General features: G+C 54.3%; 1 protein-coding gene across 1 annotated transcript; it reads right to left on the reverse strand.

Annotated features, from left to right (window-relative positions):
* Nucleotides 1–1,537: 1,537 nt before the first annotated feature.
* On the reverse strand, nucleotides 1,538–13,670 carry CHGA (chromogranin A). The gene is given in 9 exon segments (XM_033191526.1): nucleotides 1,538–2,028; nucleotides 4,004–4,155; nucleotides 4,158–4,490; nucleotides 5,179–5,619; nucleotides 7,054–7,152; nucleotides 9,167–9,235; nucleotides 10,080–10,173; nucleotides 12,533–12,579; nucleotides 13,371–13,670. Coding segments are annotated over 9 exon segments (1,365 nt in total). The 5' UTR covers nucleotides 13,417–13,670; the 3' UTR covers nucleotides 1,538–1,944.
* Between the last annotated feature and the right edge of the window lie 8,525 nt (nucleotides 13,671–22,195).

Below are 22,195 nucleotides of genomic sequence, written 5' to 3' on the forward strand. Positions count from 1 at the left end.
ACTTGCCAAGACCCGTCAAACAACTCAACACCATCGCAGTGGTTTTCTGGGCCGTGCTGTGTGGGCTCGCGATCCTCACCATCATCTGGTAAGGAGATAGTAAGTATTGTCTCCATTTTATAGATGAGGAAACTGAGGCCCTGAGAGGGCCAGGAGCGCCTGCCCAAAGACTCCTGCTAGTCAATGGCTGGGCTGGGGAGTTCAACTCCAGTCTTAGGTCCAAATCTGGGTTCCCACCATGGAACCTTGCCTGCTCAGACTCACCAGGCAGAGCTTCAAGGACTTGGTTCCCAAATCCCAACTGGCCTCTGGACTTGGCTCTGCCTGGGCCCCTGGAGGGTGGCAGCGATGCCTCTGAGCCTCACCCACCCACAATGCCCATGCCTTTCCTGTTCCTACCTGGAAGACACCACGTGGCCAGCCTTCCAAGGCCGAGGCCCCTCCCTGCACCCTCTCCACCACTGCCTGGGATCATCACCCTCCCCGGCTTGCTTGTGTTTGAACTGCAAAGGCCAAGGACGTTAGCCCCAGAACTGCCACCTGGACAGGTGAAGTGACTGGCCAAGGCCAACCAACCAGTCCAGCAGAGCCTGGCTCGAACCCAACCTCCTCCTCCTCCTGGCCTGCAAGCTGCGCCCTCCAGCGTGGGCGTGTGCTCCTCCTGCTTGTGTGCACTTTTGTCCCTGTGGGTTGCTTTGGCTGTTGAAGGATGCAGCTGTCCCCGCTGGGCAGTGAGCTTCTTAAAGCCAGGACTTGTCGCAGCCATGCTCAGGCCTACCAGGCCCAGAGCAGCCATGCACAAATGTTTGACAAGTGACTGAATGATGGGCCCTGATCTTCAGCCAGCACACACAAGTCCTGACTGTGTAATCCTCACAGTCCCCATGTTTCAGTGTTCTGAGCATCATCCCTGCCTGTGACTTGGGTGAGTCATTTCACCTTCTCTGCCTCAGTTTCCTCATTCACAAAACTGGGACTAACAGCAGCCTGTGCACTAGTGAAGTGTTACATACACGAGATCTTCAGACACCCCACATTCCTATGCACATAACGCCCCACTTTTCTAACAATAAGTGGTTGTGCCAAGCGGGCTCTGCAGCTCAGAGGCTTGAGTCTGACGCCTGTGGCCTGCGACAGGCACTAGGCTGGGCTGTCAGGGCCTCCACCCAGCCCCACAGGTGATCGGATAGCAGGGACCATCAGGGGAGGGTGACCTGGGCTCAGGAGCAGAGCCCGTGTCCCCACCTGGCCCTGCCTATGCATGGCCCAGTTCAGATGTGACTGGGGATGGGAAGAGGCAGGAACCTGGAGGCCCTCGGCAAGTGTGCTTTAATCCCTACAAATACTCTGAGGCAGGCCAGCATTCCCATTTTACGGGTGAGGAAACTGAGGCTCAGAGTTAACAAAGTCATTTGCTCAAGATCCCACAGCCAGGAAGTGGCCCAGAAAGGAGTCCCCTAGGCGGACTGAACCTCCCTTTGTCCCTTTGCCCAAATCCAGTGCATACCACTCCACTCTAAGTTGAAAGGGGAAAAAATTCAGAGGAAAGAGCCCGGAACAGATTTATTTTTCTTTAGATAAATCTCATACAGATTATGTTACAGTCAGGAGTTCTCAGCTTTCACCAAAAGGTCAGAAGTTATTGCAGTTGTGTCCAATGGATAGAATGGAGGAAGGGAAACTTCTAGAAAGCTGCCTGTGTTCAGAGAAGGAGTCGTCAATGTTTAAAGTTGTGAGGCTGCCCTGCAGAGGACGTTCCAGGGCAGGGAGGAGTCAAGAGTAGGAGACAAGGTGCGTGGGGGGCGACAGAGTGGCCTGGGCTTGGGCAGGCTGGAGGCTGCCTCCTACCGAAAGCAGCGTCGGGCTGTCTGGCCAGGACTTGCCAAGGGGACAGCAGAGCCAGGACCACAAGGTGCCCTGGGGCCAGCCCTGCCAGCCGATGTCTCAACCCCGCCGCAGTGCCTGCAGCTGGTGGGCCACTTTCTCCAGCTCCGCCTCGATGGCCGACAGGCTCTCCAGCTCCTGGTCCTAGGAGAGACATTGGAGGTCACTCGGGCCAGCCTGGCCACTGGCACGGAAGGCACAGGAAGTCAGAAAGGCACTGGGTTAGCTGTGTGGCCTTGGACAGGTGGCTTCGTCTCTGAGCCTCAGAGGCCTCATCGGTCATGGAGACAGTGATACGAGCCTGCTGCTCTCGGGATTATTATGGACAAGAAGGTGGCTGATGTCGGGGACCCTGTTCCCACACTGCGCTTGGTGGCCTCTTATCCAGGCCCCACTTCCTCTCAAATGGTTCTGGACAAGTGGGAGTCTGTTCTCTCAGGGCACACGGAAAACAAAGCTTACAGTGTCCCGAAGAGCCCCCTTCCCTTGGCCTGGCCCATGGGTGCCAGGACCTAGGGTGAGGCCAGCCCGGGGCTTCCAGGTCTGTCTTCTGCAGCCTTCCCACCTGGGGGGAATGTGGGGCCTGAGGCAGGGCTGCATGCTGGGGGAGCTACCCCACGTCAGCCTGCCTAGGGCTGGGCTTTGATCCCTGGTCCTGATTGTGAGAGGATCCCGAGCTCTGACTGCCCAAGTTCAGGGAAGCAGGACCCCTCCTCTGGGCCCTGTTCTATGCCCCAGTCTCCAGAAGTTTCCAGGCCTCAGAACTTGGACACCCACAGAGCATACCCTCAAGACTCGGAGCAGGAGTGCAGGGAAGGCTGCCTCCTTCGATCTGGGAGGGGTCATTTTCCCAAGGTCACTGCCAGATTTGAGGCTGCCAAGGGCATCCTGGCCCATGGAACCCAACATTGATCATTGCAGGCCATGGAAATAGACCCTACAGCCGCTTCGTCTTGGAGCAGGCCCTGGGGTGGGCATTCTGCGGGGCTGGGGTTTCTATGAAGACCCTTGGGCTGTGTCGACGAGGCCCCCACCCCATCCTGTCCACATGCCGCAGGGGTCCCATTTCTCTGCCCTGTTGTCTGGAGCTCCCTTTGCTTGCGGAGAAAGGAAACTGGTGGCACCTCTGGGCCCCCATTCTCTCCAGCTTTGTCCTCAGTCCCTCACCCTGGGCTCCCAGGCACAGGGGCAGATGCCCTCTCCTGCTCCATCTGCCAACATGGAGCCTTCTTCCTCTCAGACTGCCAGGCCCAGAGAGGGGGTCGGGGACCCAAAGAAGGGGCCGCACCCTCTTCTAGGTGAGCAGAGAAGAGCCTTGGGGTCGGGGCCACAGATGGGTGTCAGTCTTCCCACAGAGCCCTGGTTCCCACGTGGACACTAAGGCTTGAAGCAGGTATCCCAGCCGCCTACCTGCCAGGGACGCCAACTCCCACCCTGCTCCTGTGTGCTGTGTCCCCACGCCCCATTCATCTTCTCCAGGGTTGCTAGTTTTCAAAGCCCTTGTGTTTTCCAATCATGGTAATGAGGTGGGCAGAGGAGACTCCTTACCCCTACTTCATAAATGGGGGAACCCAAGAGGCTCAGAGGAGGGGAGTGACCCGCCCGAGTCCACACAGCCAGGAGGAGGCAGAGCCCTGGTCTTCCGGCTCACATGGTGTGGCTCCCACCTGATCCCCACAGGCAAGAGGTCCCCTGGCCCTACCCCTGCCCTGCCCCGTTACCCTCATGGGCCAGACGCAGGGCCTGAGCCTGGGAGGAGGCTGTGCCTGGGTTGCCTGGGGGCCAGGAAGGGACATGGCCAGACCCACCGCATGGTTTTTCCAGGGCATGACCTGCAAGGCTCCCTACTGCCTTCGGGACAAAGTCCCACTCGGCGCCTCCCCTGTTGCCACAGGCTGATCTGAGCTCCTCCCATCTCCCAGCCAGCTTTGCTGGATGCCCCCTGGGAGCCAAGGCATTCTCCTGCCCTGAGAGCCCCTGGTCTGAGCATCTCTCCATCCCCAGACTCCAGGGGGCCGTGTCCCCTCGGTGGGGCAGGAGCAGTGTGTCTGGGTGTGGCTGCCCCGCTGGACCCACTCTCCACGGCCCAGCACAGAGCTGGCTCCCGCCCCATACCAACCTCTGGTCTGCGGTTGGCACTGCCTTCCTCCTCTTTCTTCTCCTCAGGGTAGCCTCGAACCTGGAGGGGCAGGCCCGCCTCAACGCTGTCTTCCTGGGAGGATGGCCTCCAGCCTTGTCGCAGCTGTGGCCCAGGGCCCCTGAAGCCATAGGCCGGGCCCGGAAGGAGAGCTTCATGGAACGGTCCGGGTTGTCCTCCTCCTCTTCCTGCCCCTCCAGCCGCTTCTCAGCTGTCAGTTCCTTAGCCAGCTGGTCCATCTTGCTCCAGCGTTTGGAGTCCTCCCACTCCTTGGAGAGCCGCTCCTCTTCCTGCTCCAGCTCCCCGCTCTTTCCACCCCGAAAGAGGCCTTGCGGGGCTCCCGCCATCTCCTCCTCCTCTTTCTGCTGGGAGTACTCCTGCTCTCCCTTCCCTTCAGGGACCTGAGCCTCCTCAGCCCCAGACTTCCCAGCTCCATCCACAGCCAGAGCCTCTGACTGACCTGGAGCAGCTGGTGGGCAAGAGCAGGAGAATGGGTGGGGGACCACCATTTTCCCAGTCTCTGCCACTCCCCGGGGGCCTCTGCTGCGGCCACTTTTAGGGCCACAGACCTTGGCTCGTAGGGCCCAACCCAGCCTCTCCACAGTGATGACACTTAGCGGGAAAAACCTTGATGCCAGGCTTTGCAAGACCCCCTCAGCTCAGTGTGGTGGGTTAGCTGGAGCCTGCCTCTTCCCCTCATCCTCACCCCAGAAGCCCGACAGCTGGAGAGCGAGGAAAGACCCTGACAGGCCCGCAGGGGGAGCCAGGGCCTCTCCTAAACCCTAGTTGAAGCTGACACTATTCCCAGATCAGCCTGTGCCCCCCTGCCATGGTCTCTGTTCCCAAAGCCAGCCCACCCATCACCCACCCCTAGCTTCCAGGGTTGGTGGGGGCAGGCTATGTGGAATAGTAGGAAATGCATGGTTTTGGAGTCAGAGAAATCTGGGGTAGAACCTCAGCTTTTACTACAAATTAGCTGTGTGACCTTGGGCAAATTACTTAACCTCTCTGAACCTCATTTGTCCATGTGGGAAATGGAGCTAATACCTACCTTTCAGGGTTGTTATGAAGGTGGAATGAGGTTATGGAGAAGGCTCCCCTCCCACCCGTCCCCCTCTCCCAGACGTGTCGGTTGAGGTCTCCGCCATCATACGTACTCTCGCCTTTCCGGATCTCCTTGTAGCCAAAGCTCGGGTGGGGCTTCAGTGCTACAGTGGGGCCTTCTTCCTCGAGGACAGCCTCCTCTCCAGCCTCGGCCTCCTCCTCCTCCTCCTCTTCTCTCTTTGCCTGCCACCCTGGCTCTGCACTCAGGCCCTTCTCTCTGTCCACCAGACCCTGAGAGAGGCCCTCACTGTCCCCCTCAGCCTGTGGGCCTGGGTATTTCTGGCTGGGGAGGCTGGCTGGAGGGTGGATGTTGGTGGCCTCCTCCTCCTCCTCCTCCCCGGGGGCCTGATTGTTCCCCTCAGTCTTAGACTCCTGCCTGGGCTCCAGGAGGGCCTGGGGCCTGGCTCCGTCTGTGGCTTCACCACTTTTCTCTGCCTCCTTGGAATCCTCTCTTTTCTCCATAGCATCGTTGGAGGACGGCTCTTCCATCGCCTCTGCAGACACAGCACAGCCAAGTCAGGCCCTGAGGACCGGACCACATGTGGGGCCTCCCCACAGGCTAATTTCAGATCATACTCATCATGTTTCTTGGCTTCCAGCGAGCCCAGCCCAGACAACGATTAGGGTTACCCCTCTGTCCATGTCAGGCTTGATCTGAGCACAGCTGGATTTGTTTCTTTCTTTTTAATCCTGACTTTTAAAACAGGTTATTATTCAAAGAACAAAAAACAAAAATCCAGACCTTAAGAATTAATCCAGGAGATAAAGCCTGAACTGAAAATTAATATGTCAGCTGTGTGTTCTTGGGCAAGTTGCTTAACCTCTCTGTGTAAGAGGCACCATGTCTGCAACTTCATTCTCCCCTCCATATGGGGCTTCTCTGTCTTCAGCGTCCTGTGAAAGGGCTCAATTCTGCAAAATTTTAGGGTTTCGTTAAAAGGTATTTTATTGTGGCTGCCTTAAAGACAGCCTTTGAATAAGTAAAACTTCCTCCCGTCATTAGAATAATGACCACTGAACAAAGTGCTGCCAAGTACATTCCACCATCTGAGCTTCACCAGGACTCTGGTGAAAGGTGCTCCCATGCCTATTTCACAGAAACCCAAAATGATCTGCAGAAAGGTAAGATGACCTGTCCATCTCACGCATTTTGCAGGCAGCAGAGCTGAGCCTGGAACCCAAGCCTCCAAATGCCAAGTTCAGGATCTCTTTGCACTGACACATGGCTGCCTGCCTCATTAAAGCTTCAGCCAATGTGAGGGCACCTGGGCCTCACTTGAGGGCTTTCCCTCTCAGCCCCAGACGGGAGACACCGGGATACAGCTCCTGAACACTGGCCTTACCGGCCCATCTTCTACATGGAGAGCAGAGGCGCCACGGGGCCGGTTTGTGGCTCTCCCCAGGCAGGGAGGATGGCTCAGAGTGTCACACTGACCTAAGCCATGACCTTTTAGACGCCTAGAAGCTCTTTGGTTTCAAGAAAGATGATATGGGTTCATTTCACGTTTCACACCTAGTCTGTCTGTGGTCCTCCTGCATCCTGGCTATTCTGAGGCCTCCATCCCAGGAGGACAGGCACTGGGGGCGGGGGCTCTGCTACAGTGGCTACTGGGTAGACCCAGAGTTGAAGTTGTCCACCTGCCATTCCAGAGACCTCCTGCCCTAGAGTGTCAGCCTCTGTTCTGGGCAGACGGGACCGAGCGAGGGCTTTGGTGTGAGGCAGGCCCAAGTTGAAACCCCTGGTCATGCCACTTACCTTGGGCAAGGGACTTAGTCTGTCTGGGCAGCACTTTCCCCACTTGTAGCAAGAGGGAAATAAGGGATTATGGGTGGGGCTCCCAACTCATCAGACCCCTGGGTCCATCATAGCCACTGTTCCCATTGCCACCCTCCCTTCCCCACCTCTGGCCAGACTGGCTGGGACAGACCTTTCAACTCGGCCTGGCTGCTCTGGTTCTCAAGAACCTCCGAGAGTTCATCTTCAAAACCGCTGTGTTTCTTCTGCTGATGTGCTCTCTCCTTGGCGCCTGGTATGAGAAAAAGAGGGAAAAGTCCCATTGGTTCCAGCCGTGGCATATTCATCTATAAGAGTGAAGGCCTCCATTTCCCCATCTGTAAACTAGGTACATCATGTTCAGGGCCTGCCCAATGAGACACTGATGGGGCGGGGAAGGCTTGGAGTCCCTCACCTCTCTCAGCTGGGCCCTCAGGCAGCCACACTGCCTCGCCAGATTCAGCGTCTCCCCAGGAGGCCAGAGCAAGCGTGCTGTGGCCTCACACAGCCGGAAAGGCTCAGATGGAGCAAGGGACCCACGGGCAGGAGTTGGGGGTGGGGAACCCCTCAGGACCTGGCCCGTAGCTCTAGGAACCCTGCAGCAGGCAGCAATGGTGGCAGCTCTTGATTCAGGCAAGCCCTGCTACCCTTGGACGCTGTGAGTCCAGGCCCCAGGAGAAGGCCAAGCCCTGTGCCCACATCTGAGCCCAGGGTTGGCGCCTGCTGCCATGACCCAGAGACCCCTCTCCCGCCGCCGCTGCTGCCTCCTCTGACTGTCCCCACACCTGTGCCTGATTCCTGATGTTGGCCCCTCAGCTAGCCCAGCTCTGCTGCTGGTCCTCATTTCTTCCCCAACAATGGGCTTTCCGGGGCAGCTGTGGGCCAGGGACCACACCCAGCCCTGGCCTCAGGCAACATGGGTTCCAGTTCCCTTCTGGCTATTTCCTAGCTCCTTGGGCAACTTGGGCTCTCGAAGAGTTGGGTGCTTATCTAGAAAACAGGGTTGCTCTGTGGTAAATGCTAAGACAGAAGCACACAGAAGATGTTACTGGAGCCCAAGAGGGAGTGGATGGATAGATGGATGGACAGAAATACATCCAGGACTCTATTAATGGAAAACAGTCATATATACGTATATTGGATGCTGCTTATACTGGATACACATGTGTATGTGAATACAGATGTTTCAGGACACATTCTCCTATAATAGTCTCTGTTGACAGTCTATTTAATTATTTAAATGTAATCAGTTAGTCATTCAATATTTAATTTTAAAGTTATATTGTAATAAAATATTTAATGCTTAATTAAAAAAAAAAAACACACTAGTCTAAGGTCACTGATGATGACATAACCATCCAGGTAGTAATAGTCCCAGCTGCGCCCAGCACTCCCTGCCCCCTCCAACAACAATAGCAGATGGGTGCATGCCACCCAGGCTGGCTCGTGAGTGGAAGAACAGTGTGTTAGCTTGGAAAAGGCCATAGGAATCCTATTGCTGTGGCTGTGTTTACACGCCTCCTCCCCAAAGCCCTCTCTGTTCTCACACATGGCCTGGTCTGCCCCAAAGGCCTCAGAGTGGGGCCCATCCTGGAGCCAGAGCAGCCTTCATACTCCCACCCTACCCCAGACACAAGCCCAGCCCTGAAAAACACTCTTGCTTCGTTGGGAAGCAGATGCTGGATTCATGCTCTAATGCCCTGTTCTCGGGGAGAGACGCACCACCACCAGTGGTCCTGCCCCAGTGGAAATAGCCACTTCCCACAGGGAGTCAGCTAGGGCAGGTGCAGGGCCCAACTCAGGCTTCCTGGTTTGCGAGGGTAGGGCTGTGCTTTGCATCAAGCCTGGAAGGAGCTGGCGGGCTGGGCACAGAGGCTAACTGTGGGATGATGACAGCTTCACCCTCCACCCCAGTATCCTGTCCAGGCTTGGCTTGAATATCATCAGTGACGAATGGCTCACTACTTCATAAAGTTACTTCCTAAAATGACTGAACTGCAGAGGCCATGGGTTTTAGGGCAGCTGCATTTGGCATGTCTCTATTCACTATGTGACCTTGGACAAGTCACTCAACCTCTCTGGGCCTTGATTTCTTTAACAATATCAATAACAGATTGAGCCAGGTGGCACGGCGGATCCTGCTTTTCCACTTTATAATTGCAAGGAAATGACAGTCCCAGAGAGGAACTTGCTGAACCTTCCACCACATTTTCTGACTCTCAGTGACTGGAATTTACCCAGAGTCAGGTGCAGTGGCTGGAAAATACCTTGGAGAGCGAGGTCTTGGAGCTCCTTCAGTAAATTCTGATGTCTCAGAATGGAAAGGATCCGTTCATCTGCAACGAAGAAGAGTCGTCATGGGTGGCTTCCAGAGAACGGCCAAGAAAGAGATTACCATCAGTATTTTCAGCTGAGCACAAGGAATTTACTCTGGAAACTCAAAACCAGGGTGGCGGCAGCAAGACTGGGTCTTGAGATAACACTTTTGAAATTACCTCCTTTCCAAGGTGTGTGTCAGTTTCCTACTATATCAGAGAAGTCAGCCACTGCCCCAGCACCCAGACCTTAGCCAAGGGGTGGCAGCCCCTGAGGATGAGTGGGGGTCCCTTTAAATACCATAGGTTCCCATCTCCATGCCTGCGCTCACACTGTCTACCACACCTGGACAACCTTGTCTTCATTTTTCCACCCGTCGGTTTCCAATGTTTCTTTTAAAGCCCAACCAAAATGCTGCTGGCTCTATCCAGCAGTTAGTAAAAACTTGACTGGTTGCCTGGAAAGATTTTGTCCTTCTCATGTCCACCCGTAACATTCCTTTATTCATCACACATCTAGAGGGTGTCTTCAGGGGCCAGAGGCTGTTCTAGGCACTGGGATACAGCACACAAAATCTTTGTCCATAGGGAGCTCACAGTCTGGGGGCTTGCTGTTCCAGCCCTAGTTTCATTTTGCCTGGAGTTCTAGTTAATTATGTTCATATGCATCCCCTCTGCCAGTCTGTAAGCACCTGGGCTACAATCCCTCCAACTGTCTATACACCTCGGACCCCAGTGTAGTGCCTGGACGTGATGGGCACTCGGTGACGAGTTAAATCATTAATTCCACCAAAAGCCACACACCCATCTCCTAGCCTCCCAGCCCAGCAGGCAGCAGCCCTCACCCCTAGCTTCCAGCTCATACCTCCTCGGAGTGTCTCGAAACACTCCTGGCTGACAGGCATGGGGCTGGGCTTGGAAAGTGTGTCGGAGATGACCTCAACGATGCATTTCATCACCTGGGAACAGAGTGCGGGGGCAGGTTGGGGTTGGTTTGATCATGGGGCTCAGTCTTTGGAGGCTCTTAAGGTGAATTTCTAGTGAGGACAGAGCGTATTTGCTTTTGTCTTTGGAAGTCCATGATCCCTGGCTCAGGTACACAGCTCTGCTTTCTTAGCCAGACAGTGATAGCGATGATAATAGAAAACCCTTATACAGTGCTTACCACGTGTCAGGCACTCCAACCACATGGCCAGCAGGTTCCCCTCTAAGGTGGATCATGGTGAGAATGGAGTGTAGGGAATGGTGCCTGGTACCTTCTCATCCCCAAGTGCTATTTCTCTAAACATGAGAAAGCTGCTTGTGGGCACTAAAAGGATGTCTTACAAAAGTGCTCTGATCGTGAAGATGTCCAAAGGTCAGTTCCTCCAGAAAGTCCTTCTGGACTGCCCAGAGGAGACAAAGACCTTCCCTGTCTCTACCCTGTTTGGAAATAGGATGTAGGTTACCATTTGCCAATACCCATGGTGTTGTCACATGCGAGGAGTCACAGCTTCATATTCTCACTCCATGTTCACCATGGGATGGATGAATCCCCTGGCGGCATGTGAGCAAACATTGACTACACCTGGGAGCACGTCCCAGGTCAACCACAGCCACGCCTCTGAGAGTCCTATCCTGTGCCCGCAAAGGTGCTGTGGATAATTAGGCACCTGATAAATGAGTGATCTTTGATGATGGTGCCCACTGTAATGTGGTATCGTAGTTGTGTGATCTTGGACAAGTGACTTAACCTCTCTGAGCCTCAGTGTCCTCATTTGTAAAACAGGAGTGAGAATACCTTCCCAACTGCTTTCCCAGGGTAATGAGGTACAAATGGAAAAACACTCTCTCAAGCATGGAGTGTCAGCACGCCCAGGGAGGGGTTCACAACTCCAGGCCTGCTTCCACAGCCGAGAGCTGAGTAGAGAGCAGGAGGTGTCAGACAGGCATCAGGCAACACCGGCGGGGAGTGAGCGGGTGGGAGGCTGTGTCTATGGGATGCCAAGGCAACCGGTCCAAGGATCCAAGATGGCAAACTGGCAAGTGCTCTATAATGTGTGTGGTCACAACAACATTATATAGAATCTTCAGGTTTTAACCAGCTGTTCTGGTGCCCCTGACCACAGACTGCTGGGTATAATATGGTGACCAGAGTGTCTCCCATAAGGGATCTGGCAAGGAGAGCCCAGCAGCTTGTACCCTGTATCTCCCTGCAACCCCAGACCTTACACTGGGAATATCAGATAACCACCTGTTCGTGAGGGCATTTTCTGGGAGGCAGGAATTGGGTAAAGGGTCTGGAGAGGGATGGGGAGATCAAGAAGGCAGCTCTAGGAATAACAGTGCCAATTTACTAAGGACCTACTATGTGCTAGGCAATTCATATCCATGATTCCTACTCTTTACACCTCCCCTCAAGGAAAAGGAGAAAAAGGCAGAGCTCAGAGAAATTAAGGAATTTTCCCAAGGTCACACAGCTAGAATGAATGGTAGAGGTTTAAGTTCTGTCTTATCTGCAACTCAAACCTAGGAAATATAATTGAACAAACTGAGGCTGGAATCCGTTGGACGGTTTCGATTTTAACTGTGGTGTCTACTGGAAGAAAATAGTTTCTGGGAAGGTGGGGAGTAGAAATTTCTCTGACCCTCAAGTGAAGATTTGGCTGAGCACTAAAGCCTGGAAAAAACAGCCCCAGCTCAGCCATGAATGAATTCCAAGTACACACCCAGCGTGTCGTGTCTCTTGCTGCCAGAGAAACCCCTACCAGTGTCTCCTAAGGCCCTTTCCTGGGTGACCTCCATGACTAGCCCCTGTGGTGGGACCGTGGGTGCAGGAGCCATGATCAAGATGTTTTCATTGTGTTCCTTTGGGAGAGCCAGGGCTGGAGAGCCTGCTGGGTGTGGGTAGTTGCTGGCAGAGCCTTTCGGGGGAAAGAAAGAGTAAAGGCGGAGGCCAGAGCCAGGCAGGCAAAGGCCATTTTTACAGGTCTGTGGACAACCACAACTAGAGAGAAGCCACCCCCACCAGCCCCTGGTGGGCCTACTGGATTCAGAGTGTTCAAGACAGCCTGAGGTCAGGCACCTCGGCCCAGTAGGTAAGATGCAGGCCTCTTCTGCTGCACATGCAGCTCAGAGGAAGCTGGGGAAGTCCCCACAGCAGGACAGCAGGGAAAGCAAGCAATCTTTGATATCTTCTTTTGCAAGCTGTCCCCAGGCTCAGCAGCCACAGTGCTGACTCTTGGCTTTATGCCAAACTTACTCCTGCAGCTGCCCAAGAACTGGCTGTGAAGTGTCCACTGGAGCCTCCTACCCCTCATCCCCAGCACCCCTTCTTACCTCGGTGTCCCCTTTATTCATAGGGCTGTTCACAGGGAGGGCAGTGACTGGGAAGAAGAAGAGAGTGCTGGGGTCACTCCTCTGCTCCAGGTGGAGCCCAGTCCTTCCTGACTGGGCTCACTGGGGCCGGTCCACCCAATGCCACCCCTCAAAACTGCCCCCACCAAAAAGAGAGGCTGGGGCTGATTTTGTTTCCTTTCCCCGGTTGCTGCCCACAGTGGGGTGGTCCCCAGAGGCTGCACTGAGAGGTCCTCCCCCTCCCCCTTGGGAAACTCCTGCTCTGGAGCTGGTGTGCTCTGGAGCAGGGAGCGCTATCAAAACAAGGCCAAGGGCTGCACAGTGGGACTGGGGTGGGAGACAGATGAGGGGAAGGGAGAGACCCCAGAGGGGGATGGGAAAAGATGGAGGAGGGGGATTGTGAGGAATGATATGGAGAAGTAGAAGTCAAGGGCAGAAAGGCGGGGAGAGTGCGATGAAAGGGGAAGAGGGGTGGAGGGGTGCGAGCAGCCATCCTCCCACCTCCTCCCAATGACCTTGGCCGGCCGCCGCGCAACCGGCACTGGCCCTGATGCAGCCGAGGCGCCAAGCCCAGACAAGGGGTGGGCACAAGGGGGCCTTGCCCCGCGGGGTTGGGAGTAAGGCCCAAGTGTCCTGTGGGTCCCGGACAGAGGCCACACTGCAGGGTCGGGCGGGAGGCGGTGGCGCTGTCCGCGGTGCTGAAAACTCGCCGCGCCCAAAGGGAGATGTGGAGGGGCGCTGGGCGCCGCGCGGTGCCCGGACCTCAAGGTGGGCAGAGGAGCCCGGGACCCTCTCCCGCGAGCCCCTCGCTCTCGCTCACCTTGCCCGGCGCAGAGCAGAAGCGCCACGACAGCGGCGGAGCGCATGGCGGACCCGGGCGCCGAGCAGCTGGCGGTGTGGGGCCGGGCACCTAGGCACCGGGCGAGGGGCGGCTGGACCGGCGGCCGGGGTCGGGCTGCGGTGGCACCGGCGCAGGGCTAGGGGCGCAGTGTCCTGGCGTGCTTCCGTCTGTCGGTCGATCCTCCCGCAAGCTCCCCGTACAGAGCTCGAGCACTGCAGTGGCAAGAGCAGCAGCAGCAGCAGCGCCCGCGCGCTCCGCTTATATACCCCGACCCCGGAAATGACGTCAGCGGTGCCGCCCCCTGCCCCTTTCCCCACCCCCTGGGGGTCCAGTCCCCGCTCGCCCCACCTCTAACCTCACGCCTCGCTACCTCTGGCCTCCGCCGCTCGGAGCTGGTGGGTCTTGGCCGCGAAGCGGGTATCTGGTTTCTAAGAGGTGGCATGGGAGGCAGGGGGGCTGTGGCTCATTCTCCACCCCTCGACTGTTCCACCGATTTGCCGTGTGTCCCTGCGCAAGTCACTCCGATCTCTGGACCTTGCCTTCCTCCATGTGTACTGAGGTCCCTGGCAGCCCTAGCACCCCGTGCTATTTTCCCGAAGTGCCTCCTATTTTCCCGAAGCTCCCCCTGGTCTCACAGGCTGGAGGCACGCCCATCACTCATGGCTCCCTCCAATATCTAGGAGGCTCTAGAGGGGCCTCTGATCCCCTGTCTGAGTGAGGCTTCTCTCTCTCTGGCAAGCCAGTTTTGTGCCTTCACACTTTGTTGTTGAATGTGTATTTATTTGAATAATGTTTAGTCATCATTGCTTCCACGGGGCTGAGCGCCACACAATCTGGCACAGAGGAAACGCACTTGACAGGTAACTGTTGAATGTATCCATTGAAGGTTCAAGCCATGGGTGAGTGAATCCTGGGCTCTGCATGCACATGGGAACTGGGAGCTCACTTTCACCAGGAAGCGTAAGCCACTGTTGGACACCTTTTGTTGGATAGTGAGGGAGGAGTGGGGGCCAGTTCTTATTACATCCGCCAAAATAGGAGTCCTTGCAACACCTACTCGTTAGCCCTAGTGCAACCCCTTAGGGTTGCCATCTTGCCACTGGCAGCCCATCTGAATTTGAGAACAGCTCTCACCTCTTCCTGAGCATTCTCAAAACCTGGATGTTTTATGTAAAAGGTCGATTTCCTGGTTGGCTTCCCTTATTTCTGGGGCCCTCAATGCTCCAGCCACATTGCTACTCTCACCCTCAGGGCCATGTTGGAAGCTCTTTGCCACCTGACCCCAGTGTCACAGGGAACCAGGGATCTGGGTGACAGTTTATCATTGGCTGGCATCGTCCAGAGTCCCTCCTTCCTGCCTACCCCTCTCCATCTGTTGCTGCTGCTGTTTTCTATGAATATTTCCTATCCCACACCTGTGCTCACACCTGTCCCTAAATAAGAACCTGGTGGGAGCTCAAAGAAGACTGAAATGGCCACATTCATGCATTTATGTATCCATTCAACGACCATTTGTTAAGCACCTACTATGTGCTTAGAACATCCTAGAACAGTACTCAATTGAGGGTACAGCATTAAACAGAACAGACAGGAGCCCTACGTTCTAGATGGTGAAGACAGAAAATGAATAAGAAGTAACATCCATAATTTGTCAGCAGGGAAGGGGAGGGCTGTGCTGAGAGAGGGTGTGGTTATACTTAAATAGGGTGAATCAGCTCATGCCTGTAATCCCACCAGTTTGGGAGGCTGAGGCGAGCAGATCACCTGAGGTCAGGAGTTTGAGAACAGCCTGACCAACATGGTGAAACCCCGTCTCTACTAAAGATACAAAATTAGCCGGCCCTGGTGGCACATGCCTGTAATCCCAGTTACTTAGAAGGCTGAGGCAGGAGAATCGCTTGAACCCAAGAAGTGGAGGCTGAGTGCAGTGAGCTAAGATCACACCACTGCACTCCAGCCTGGGCAACAAGAGTGAAACTCTGTCTCAAACAAACAACAACAACAACAAAAATGGGAAATAGAATGCTGGTTGCCAGGGGCTGAGGGGCAGGAGGAAACAGAGAGTTAGTGTTTCATGGGTACAGAGTTTGGGAAGATGAAAAAGTTCTGGAGATAGATAGTGGTGATGGCTGCACAGCAACATAACTGGACTTAATGCCACTGAACTGTGTCCCTAAAAATGGTTAAGATGGTAAATGTTAGGTTGGGGATATTTTACCACAATAAAAAAATCACTCTCAATATCTTGTGGGGATGTTGACTGCAGGAAGGTGGCTGGTTCTAGCCTGGAGGATGGAGAGCAGCGGGCAGAGCTGGTGTCCTGGCCTCCCTGGAGGACAGAAGCTGTCCAACCAGCATCTCTGGGAGCATCACAGGCATTGGACCTGGTGAACAGGAGGGGAGAGGCACCAGAGCCCCTGCCAGAGCTTGGTCTTCTGGGATCCAGGGAGGATTCTCACAGACGGTCAGCTCCCCAGAATGCTTATTCCGAGAGAGGTCCCAAAAGTAGCCCTCTCTCTCCCCCATGGGGAGATGCAGGCTAAGAGCTGGCCAGGATCCCCTGAGGCCCCCCACAAGCCAGGCCTGAGTCTAACAGTGTGGTCAGAGCCCTGCCCATGTCTCCTGGTGCTTTGAGGGCCCTGACCAATCTCCCACTGATGGGATCTACCCTTCTGTGTCCACACACAGGTTCTTTTTTTTTTTTTTTGAGACAGAGTCTCGCTCTGTCATCCAGGCTGGAGTCCAATGGCGTGGTCTCGGCTCACTGCAACCTAGAAACCCAGAAGGCTGCAGAAAGCTGCAAGTTCAGGGAGTTACCCCAGGAGCAGCCCTCAGCCAGTGAAATCAGGCTTTTACTTGTACATACCCCTGGGTGGGATAATTCTGAGGATTTTTTGGTACCATTTCCCAGCAGTGATGTCTGGCTTGATAGCGCACACTTTATTGACAGTGCACACTTTATTTAGACAGCTCACACTTTATTGACAGCACACATTTTATTGACAGCGCACACTTTATTTAACCAGCACACACTTTATTGATAGCATGCACTTTATTGACAGCACATACTTTATTTAGACAGCACACACTTTATTGATAGAGTGCACTTTATTGACAGGGCACACTTTATGACAGCACACTTTATTGACAGTACACACTTTATTGACAGTGCACACTTTATTGACAGCGTGCCCTTTGACAGTGCACACTTTATTGACAGCATACACTTTGACAGCGCATACTTCATTGACAGAGCACACTTTTTTGACAGCGTACACTTTATTGATAGTGCGCACTTTATTGGCAGTGTGCACTTTATTGACAGCATGCACTTTATTGATAGCACACACTTCATTGGCTTCCTTTCCCTTCCCGACCCCTTCACCCTCCAGCCCCATTTTCCCTCCCTGGTCTTCTATCAGGGATTCCTTATTAGCCACGTGCACTCAAATCCTTGTCTCAGGGAACCCAAGCTAAGACACTGACCTGCACCGGCTCTCTGTCTGAGGTGTGGGTGGTCTGATTGTGTTCCTGTTCCTCCAATGGTCCTTGGTACTGTGACTACATGGAACTCAGTGCCCTTCAAGCCTTGTCCCTTCTCTGTCCCTGGCTCTGGGGCTTGGTTGGTGTTAGTGTGGAGGGTGGCTCTTTAAACACCTGTCCTACCTAGGAGGTGTCTTGTCAGCTCCAGGTCATTGCAATGCCTCCGACCAAGGTTGTGGCCCAAATGGTGAGGGTGGGCCGAGGCCAGAATGCACTTGGTTGGGAAACTGAACAGGGCCTTCCATGAACCAAGGTGCAGTGATAGAATGAAGGGGTGGGCAGAGCCCTGGGCTCTAGGGTCAGCCTGACACACAGCTTATCCTGGGGCTGCTGTCAACTCCCTGAGCGGCCCGTGCCAGCCACTTTCCCATGATTTCCCATGAGGAGGAGGATGATAGAATTGCTCACAAGTGTGTGAAGAGTAAAGCAGTCCATGCAGGTGAAAGGCTCACATACTTGTGATGCAGTCACTATCATTATCCTCAACTATAGATTAGGAGGTAGAGGGTCAGAGAGGTTATCTAAATTGCCTAACAGCACACAGTTAGCAAGTAGCAGAGGAAGGATTTAACCTCAGGCTGTGGGTCCCCAACACAGTAATGTGGATGTTTATTGGTTTTAGATAAATGTGGACGTTTATTACTTTTAGGTAGATGCTAATTTTGTCTGACAAAAGGGGGAATTGAGTCTCAGGGACAGATAGTGTCTTGTCCCAAGTCACACAGAAAATCCAAATCAATAGCAGGGTTGGGTTGAGAGCTAAGCTCCCCTGGGTCCCAGCCTTGGTTTTCCTTCCCGGAAAAGGTTGCTTTCCCCGGAATGTCCCGTGTGATGGTGCTGTGGGGGAACGGGCTTCCCCCAGGTATTGCCCAGGGTTGCTCAGCTGCCTTGGAGATGAGCAGTCCAGGCCCTGCCACACTCTGGCCTCTCTGGACCTCTTTTTCTGCAGTTCTACCAAAGCTGTTTGGGGTCTGGGAAGGGGAGACATTCAACCAACATGTCTTGAGCCCCTGTTGTGTTCCTGTCTCTGTTCCGGATTCTTGAAATATGCTACTAAAGAGAAGAGGCAAGGCCCCTGCCTTGTTGGAGCCTATGTCCTAGGCTGAGACAGACATCAACAGCAAACCATAATAAATACGTGCAGTCTAGAGTGGGGTAAAAGGTGGTGATGGCTGTAAAATACCAGAGTGGGAGGACGTGGGCCTCACTAAATAAGTGGCCAAGGTAGGCCTCATTAAGACAGCAACTTGAGCGAGGACTTGAAGGGGTCCAGGGAGCGAACCGTGTAGGTGTATGGAGGAAGAACTTTCCAGGCAGAGTGAACAGCCAGTGCAAAGGCCCTGGGGCAGGAGCATGCCTGGCAAGCTTGAGAAAGAGCAAAAAGGCCGAGGTGGCTGGGAGAGAGCGAGGCCAGGGTGGTAGGAGATGTGGTGGTGTGGGCTTGCATCATGCAGGGCTTAGTGGGCTTTGGCAGCGTCTTTGATTTTTACTCTGAGAGGGGCGGGAGTCACTGGGAGAAGATGGGTGGGGAGAGCGTGAGGCATTGGGTCTGCAATGCATCCTATGGATGGGCCCTCCAATCTAGCAAGCTCCCAGCAGCCCTAGCACCCAACTCCATCCCAGGAGGCCTGAATCAGAGTCTAGGAGAGGAAAAGAGAAAGCCATTGCCACCACCGGCCCGTGGTAGCCAGAAGTGTCCCCTTTGGTAAGCTGCTCCCCTGGCTGAGGCTCAGGACTTCTCCATGTGAGTGGTTCCTGCCAGGGGGTCCTGCCTGTGCCCCAGGGAAAGTGGCAGCTGCTTATCTGATGTTGGGGCCCAGGCCATGGAACAGCAGAGTCAATACACCCTTGTCCCACTTACAAAATCATATTTTCCAAACACGCAGCTCCCCCAAGCCCCTTATCAGGCCTCCAGGTGGAAAAGTCCTGTTGCCTGGCAATGTTGCCTTATCTGCGAGGTCTGCATGGAGGCCAGAGCGAGGTGATTTCATTATATCCTCTCCCATCTGTCTCTGCAAACATCCCCGGGGGCTTCCAATTAAGGTTTTGCTTTTCTTCTTCAGCAGATGTTTGCTTTAATCTAATAAAACAGTTTGCAGGCCTCCTCAGTGGGTGTAGGAGGGCTTCGGTAGGCTTCCGCCCAGGAGGGTGTTGGGAAAGGTTGGGGGAGGATGCCAGGCACACCAAGCCCTGGACACCGAGGCTGGCTGGGGCACGAGGCACAGCAGGCTGGGAAGAAGGAGCGGGCCTGGCCCACGCTGAGAGGCGAGATACATCTGCCTGTGCCCCGCCACCTCTCCTTCCCAGGGCCATATTCCCCGGGGTCCAACGGCATGCTGATCCCTCTTGAACATGATGTCTTCTAGGGTGACACCGCGGGGGCAGGGCTTCTGCTTCCAAGGGGAGATCACCTGAGAGATGGGACTGCAGAGGCTCCACAAAGAAGGCGCTTCGGGGGAACTGCTTAGCGATGTGCAAACTTCAAACTCACACTAGGCAAACCAGAACATAGGAAGCTGCAGGTTGGGTCCAGGGTGGAAGATCGTGGGAGGCACTGGCATGGCCGCTTAGATAAGTCATTGTGGTGGAGAGGGAGGTCGAAGTAGAGGTGCTTCTAAGATGGGCCCAGTAGCTAAGTCTCTGAACAACAGAGGACCCCCTGCCCAGGCTCCAACCCCTCAACTTTGTGGGTTCCGAAATGGTTGACCTATAGGGCCTCCTAGGGAGGAACCTTCCAGTGACTTCAAGATAGTTTTTGTCCCTAGAAGTCTTTGCTGGGTGGCAGAAGCAGCTAAGAATGGTGGGAATAGCTGCACTTTGGAGCCAGAGAAACCTGGGTTAAACCCTGGCTCTTCCTATACTCATTGTGTGGCCTTGCAAACATTACATCACTTTTCTGAGCCTCTGCTTCCTCTTTACAAAATGACCCAAATAATCCCTTGTGTGATTTCTATAAATTTCACTAAGAGGATTCAGTCTCACCAACATTTAACAGTGGCTACTATGTCAGGGCCGGCTCAGCGGTGTTGGCAACGGAAGAGGAAGTCCCAGCACAGTTCCTGGCCCTTGAGGGTGCTCAGCACCTGTGACTGTCCCCAGGTGGATGTCATAGCTCGTCCCTTCCCTCTCTCCCCCAGGCTCTGTCCTCAGATGCAGCCTTGGGTTCACCTGCCTCCATTTGCAGCTGACTAAGTCAGCCATACCGTGCAAGCCTCAGCATCAGCAGCACTTGGCAGCACAGCTTCTGGGAGAGCCACTGTTTTCTCCTCAGGAAAATGGGGCTGTTGATATCAGTGCCCACCTCCTAGAGCTCTCGTGAGGCCTCGTGGAGTTATTGTGCATCAGGCGCATCACACAGGGTTTGGCTCAGATGAGTGTGTGGACTCAGTGGCAGCACCTGCCTGTTCTTCTTGTAGCTTTGGGATGTAGTTTTTCAGGTGGCCGAGGATCTCTAACGTTCAGGATGGTTGAGCTGCCCATGGCCGTGTCTAGTGTCCCCTGAAGGAGAGCCCGGAAAGGAGATGGGGGCCCTGGTGAACTGAGGGGTGCTGCTCCTGCTCTCCACTGAGGAGCGGAGGGTGAGCTCATGACCTCAGCCCTCAGACCCTGCCCCTCCAGAGCCAGCCCAGTTGGCGGTCAGAGGCACAGACAGAAAGGTCTTTGGGGAGCTCTGGCCTGGAGAGAGGATGCACAGTGCACTCCCTAATGGTGGGGCCTGCAAGGCAGAGCTGAGTCCCCTTGTCTTCTGTCAAATGATGTTTCAGAATCAGTTGGCTAAGCAGCTTCCCCACTAAAGGACAGGCTGTTTCTCGGCCCTGCCCTCATCCCCATAGGTCAGAGACTAAGCAGTCTGGTTACCCATTTCTCCTCATGCATCTCCAACCTGCAAAGGGCCAGTAGAGAAGCCAGGACCAGATGGGCCCTAATCATGGACCTTTCTCCTTACCTGGACCCAGTTCAGTCCAGGCACTGACCTGGCGTCTTCATCTTCATCCACCTGCCCAAGAAGACTTCTCTTCCTTCTGTGTCTGAATTCCATGATGAGGACTTCATCCCTGTGATCAAAGCTCAGCACCCCCACCCCAACTCAGTCCCAACAGGAGGTGCCACATGTCAGGCATTCTTGGTCATTTTCTCTGCTGTATGGGGGGGATCCATGCAGGTGGGGCAATGGCACCAAACCACTTTTATCTTCCAGAAAAACTAGAAATTTACACCCTCAGAATGATCCTCTCATATTTCTTTGGCTTTCTCTCGTGTTATCCCACTCTCATCCCCTCATCAGCAATGCAGCCTCAGCTGCACCAGTATAGGGGGGTCCCACCTCCCCTGTGGCATATGCATGTGCCATGCACATTTCTGCTTCCATACTTTTCCACATGTGCCCTGGCCAGGAATGCCTTCTCCTCTTGCTCATTCATCTTCCCCAGACATTAAGGCTCAGCTCAATTCCACTGCATGCCTCCCACCTCAGGAGATCCCTGTCTGCTGAGATCTTGTAGCACTTACCATCCTCAACACCACTATTTGGCTCTTGCCAAATACTGTTTTTCTCTTTGTGTAGATTACCTTGTATGAATATCTTTTTTTTTTTTTTGAGACCCAGTCTGGCTCTGTCACCCAGGTTGGAGTGCAGTGGCATGATCTCAGCCCACTGCAACCTCCGCCTTCTGGGCTCAAGCAATCCTCCCACGTCAGCCTTCGGGGTAGCTGGGACTATAGGTGTGTACCATTACACCCGGCTTATTTTTGTATTTTTCCATAAAGGCAGGGTTTCCTCATGTTGCCCAGCCTGGTCACAAATTCCTAGGGGCAAGTAATCTGCCTGTCTTGGCCTCCCAAAGTGTTGGGATTACAGGCATGAACCACCGCGCCTGTCACTTATGCAGATCTTTTATCTGCCCAACTAGATTTCAAGCCTTTTTAGGGGAAGGACATTTCTTCAAACCATCCCAGACCCTACATCCATGGGAATATGACCTATTTTTTTTTCATAGAGGTGAAAAATAGCTTAACCCAAATATGAGGACAATGGCATTTTTCACAAGGTAGGAGACTGGTTGGGAGGTGTTTGATGGGGATGACGGGGGGTCCTTTCTGGATCTCCTGCCTGTGTTTCACCCTGTGAATAGTACTCACATTGGCTCTTCATGTAAAGATGAGTAGGTCAAGCGATGCTCAAGTAGGTCAAGCGATGGAGCAAGTGGGTTTGCTCCAGTGTGGGCGGAATGCAGTGCTCAAGGTTCGCAGGCTGCTGTCCG

Source organism: Trachypithecus francoisi, unplaced genomic scaffold (assembly GCF_009764315.1).
Source record: "Trachypithecus francoisi isolate TF-2019V2 unplaced genomic scaffold, Tfra_2.0 Lachesis_group3, whole genome shotgun sequence".
In the NCBI taxonomy this organism is placed as follows: domain Eukaryota; kingdom Metazoa; phylum Chordata; class Mammalia; order Primates; family Cercopithecidae; genus Trachypithecus; species Trachypithecus francoisi.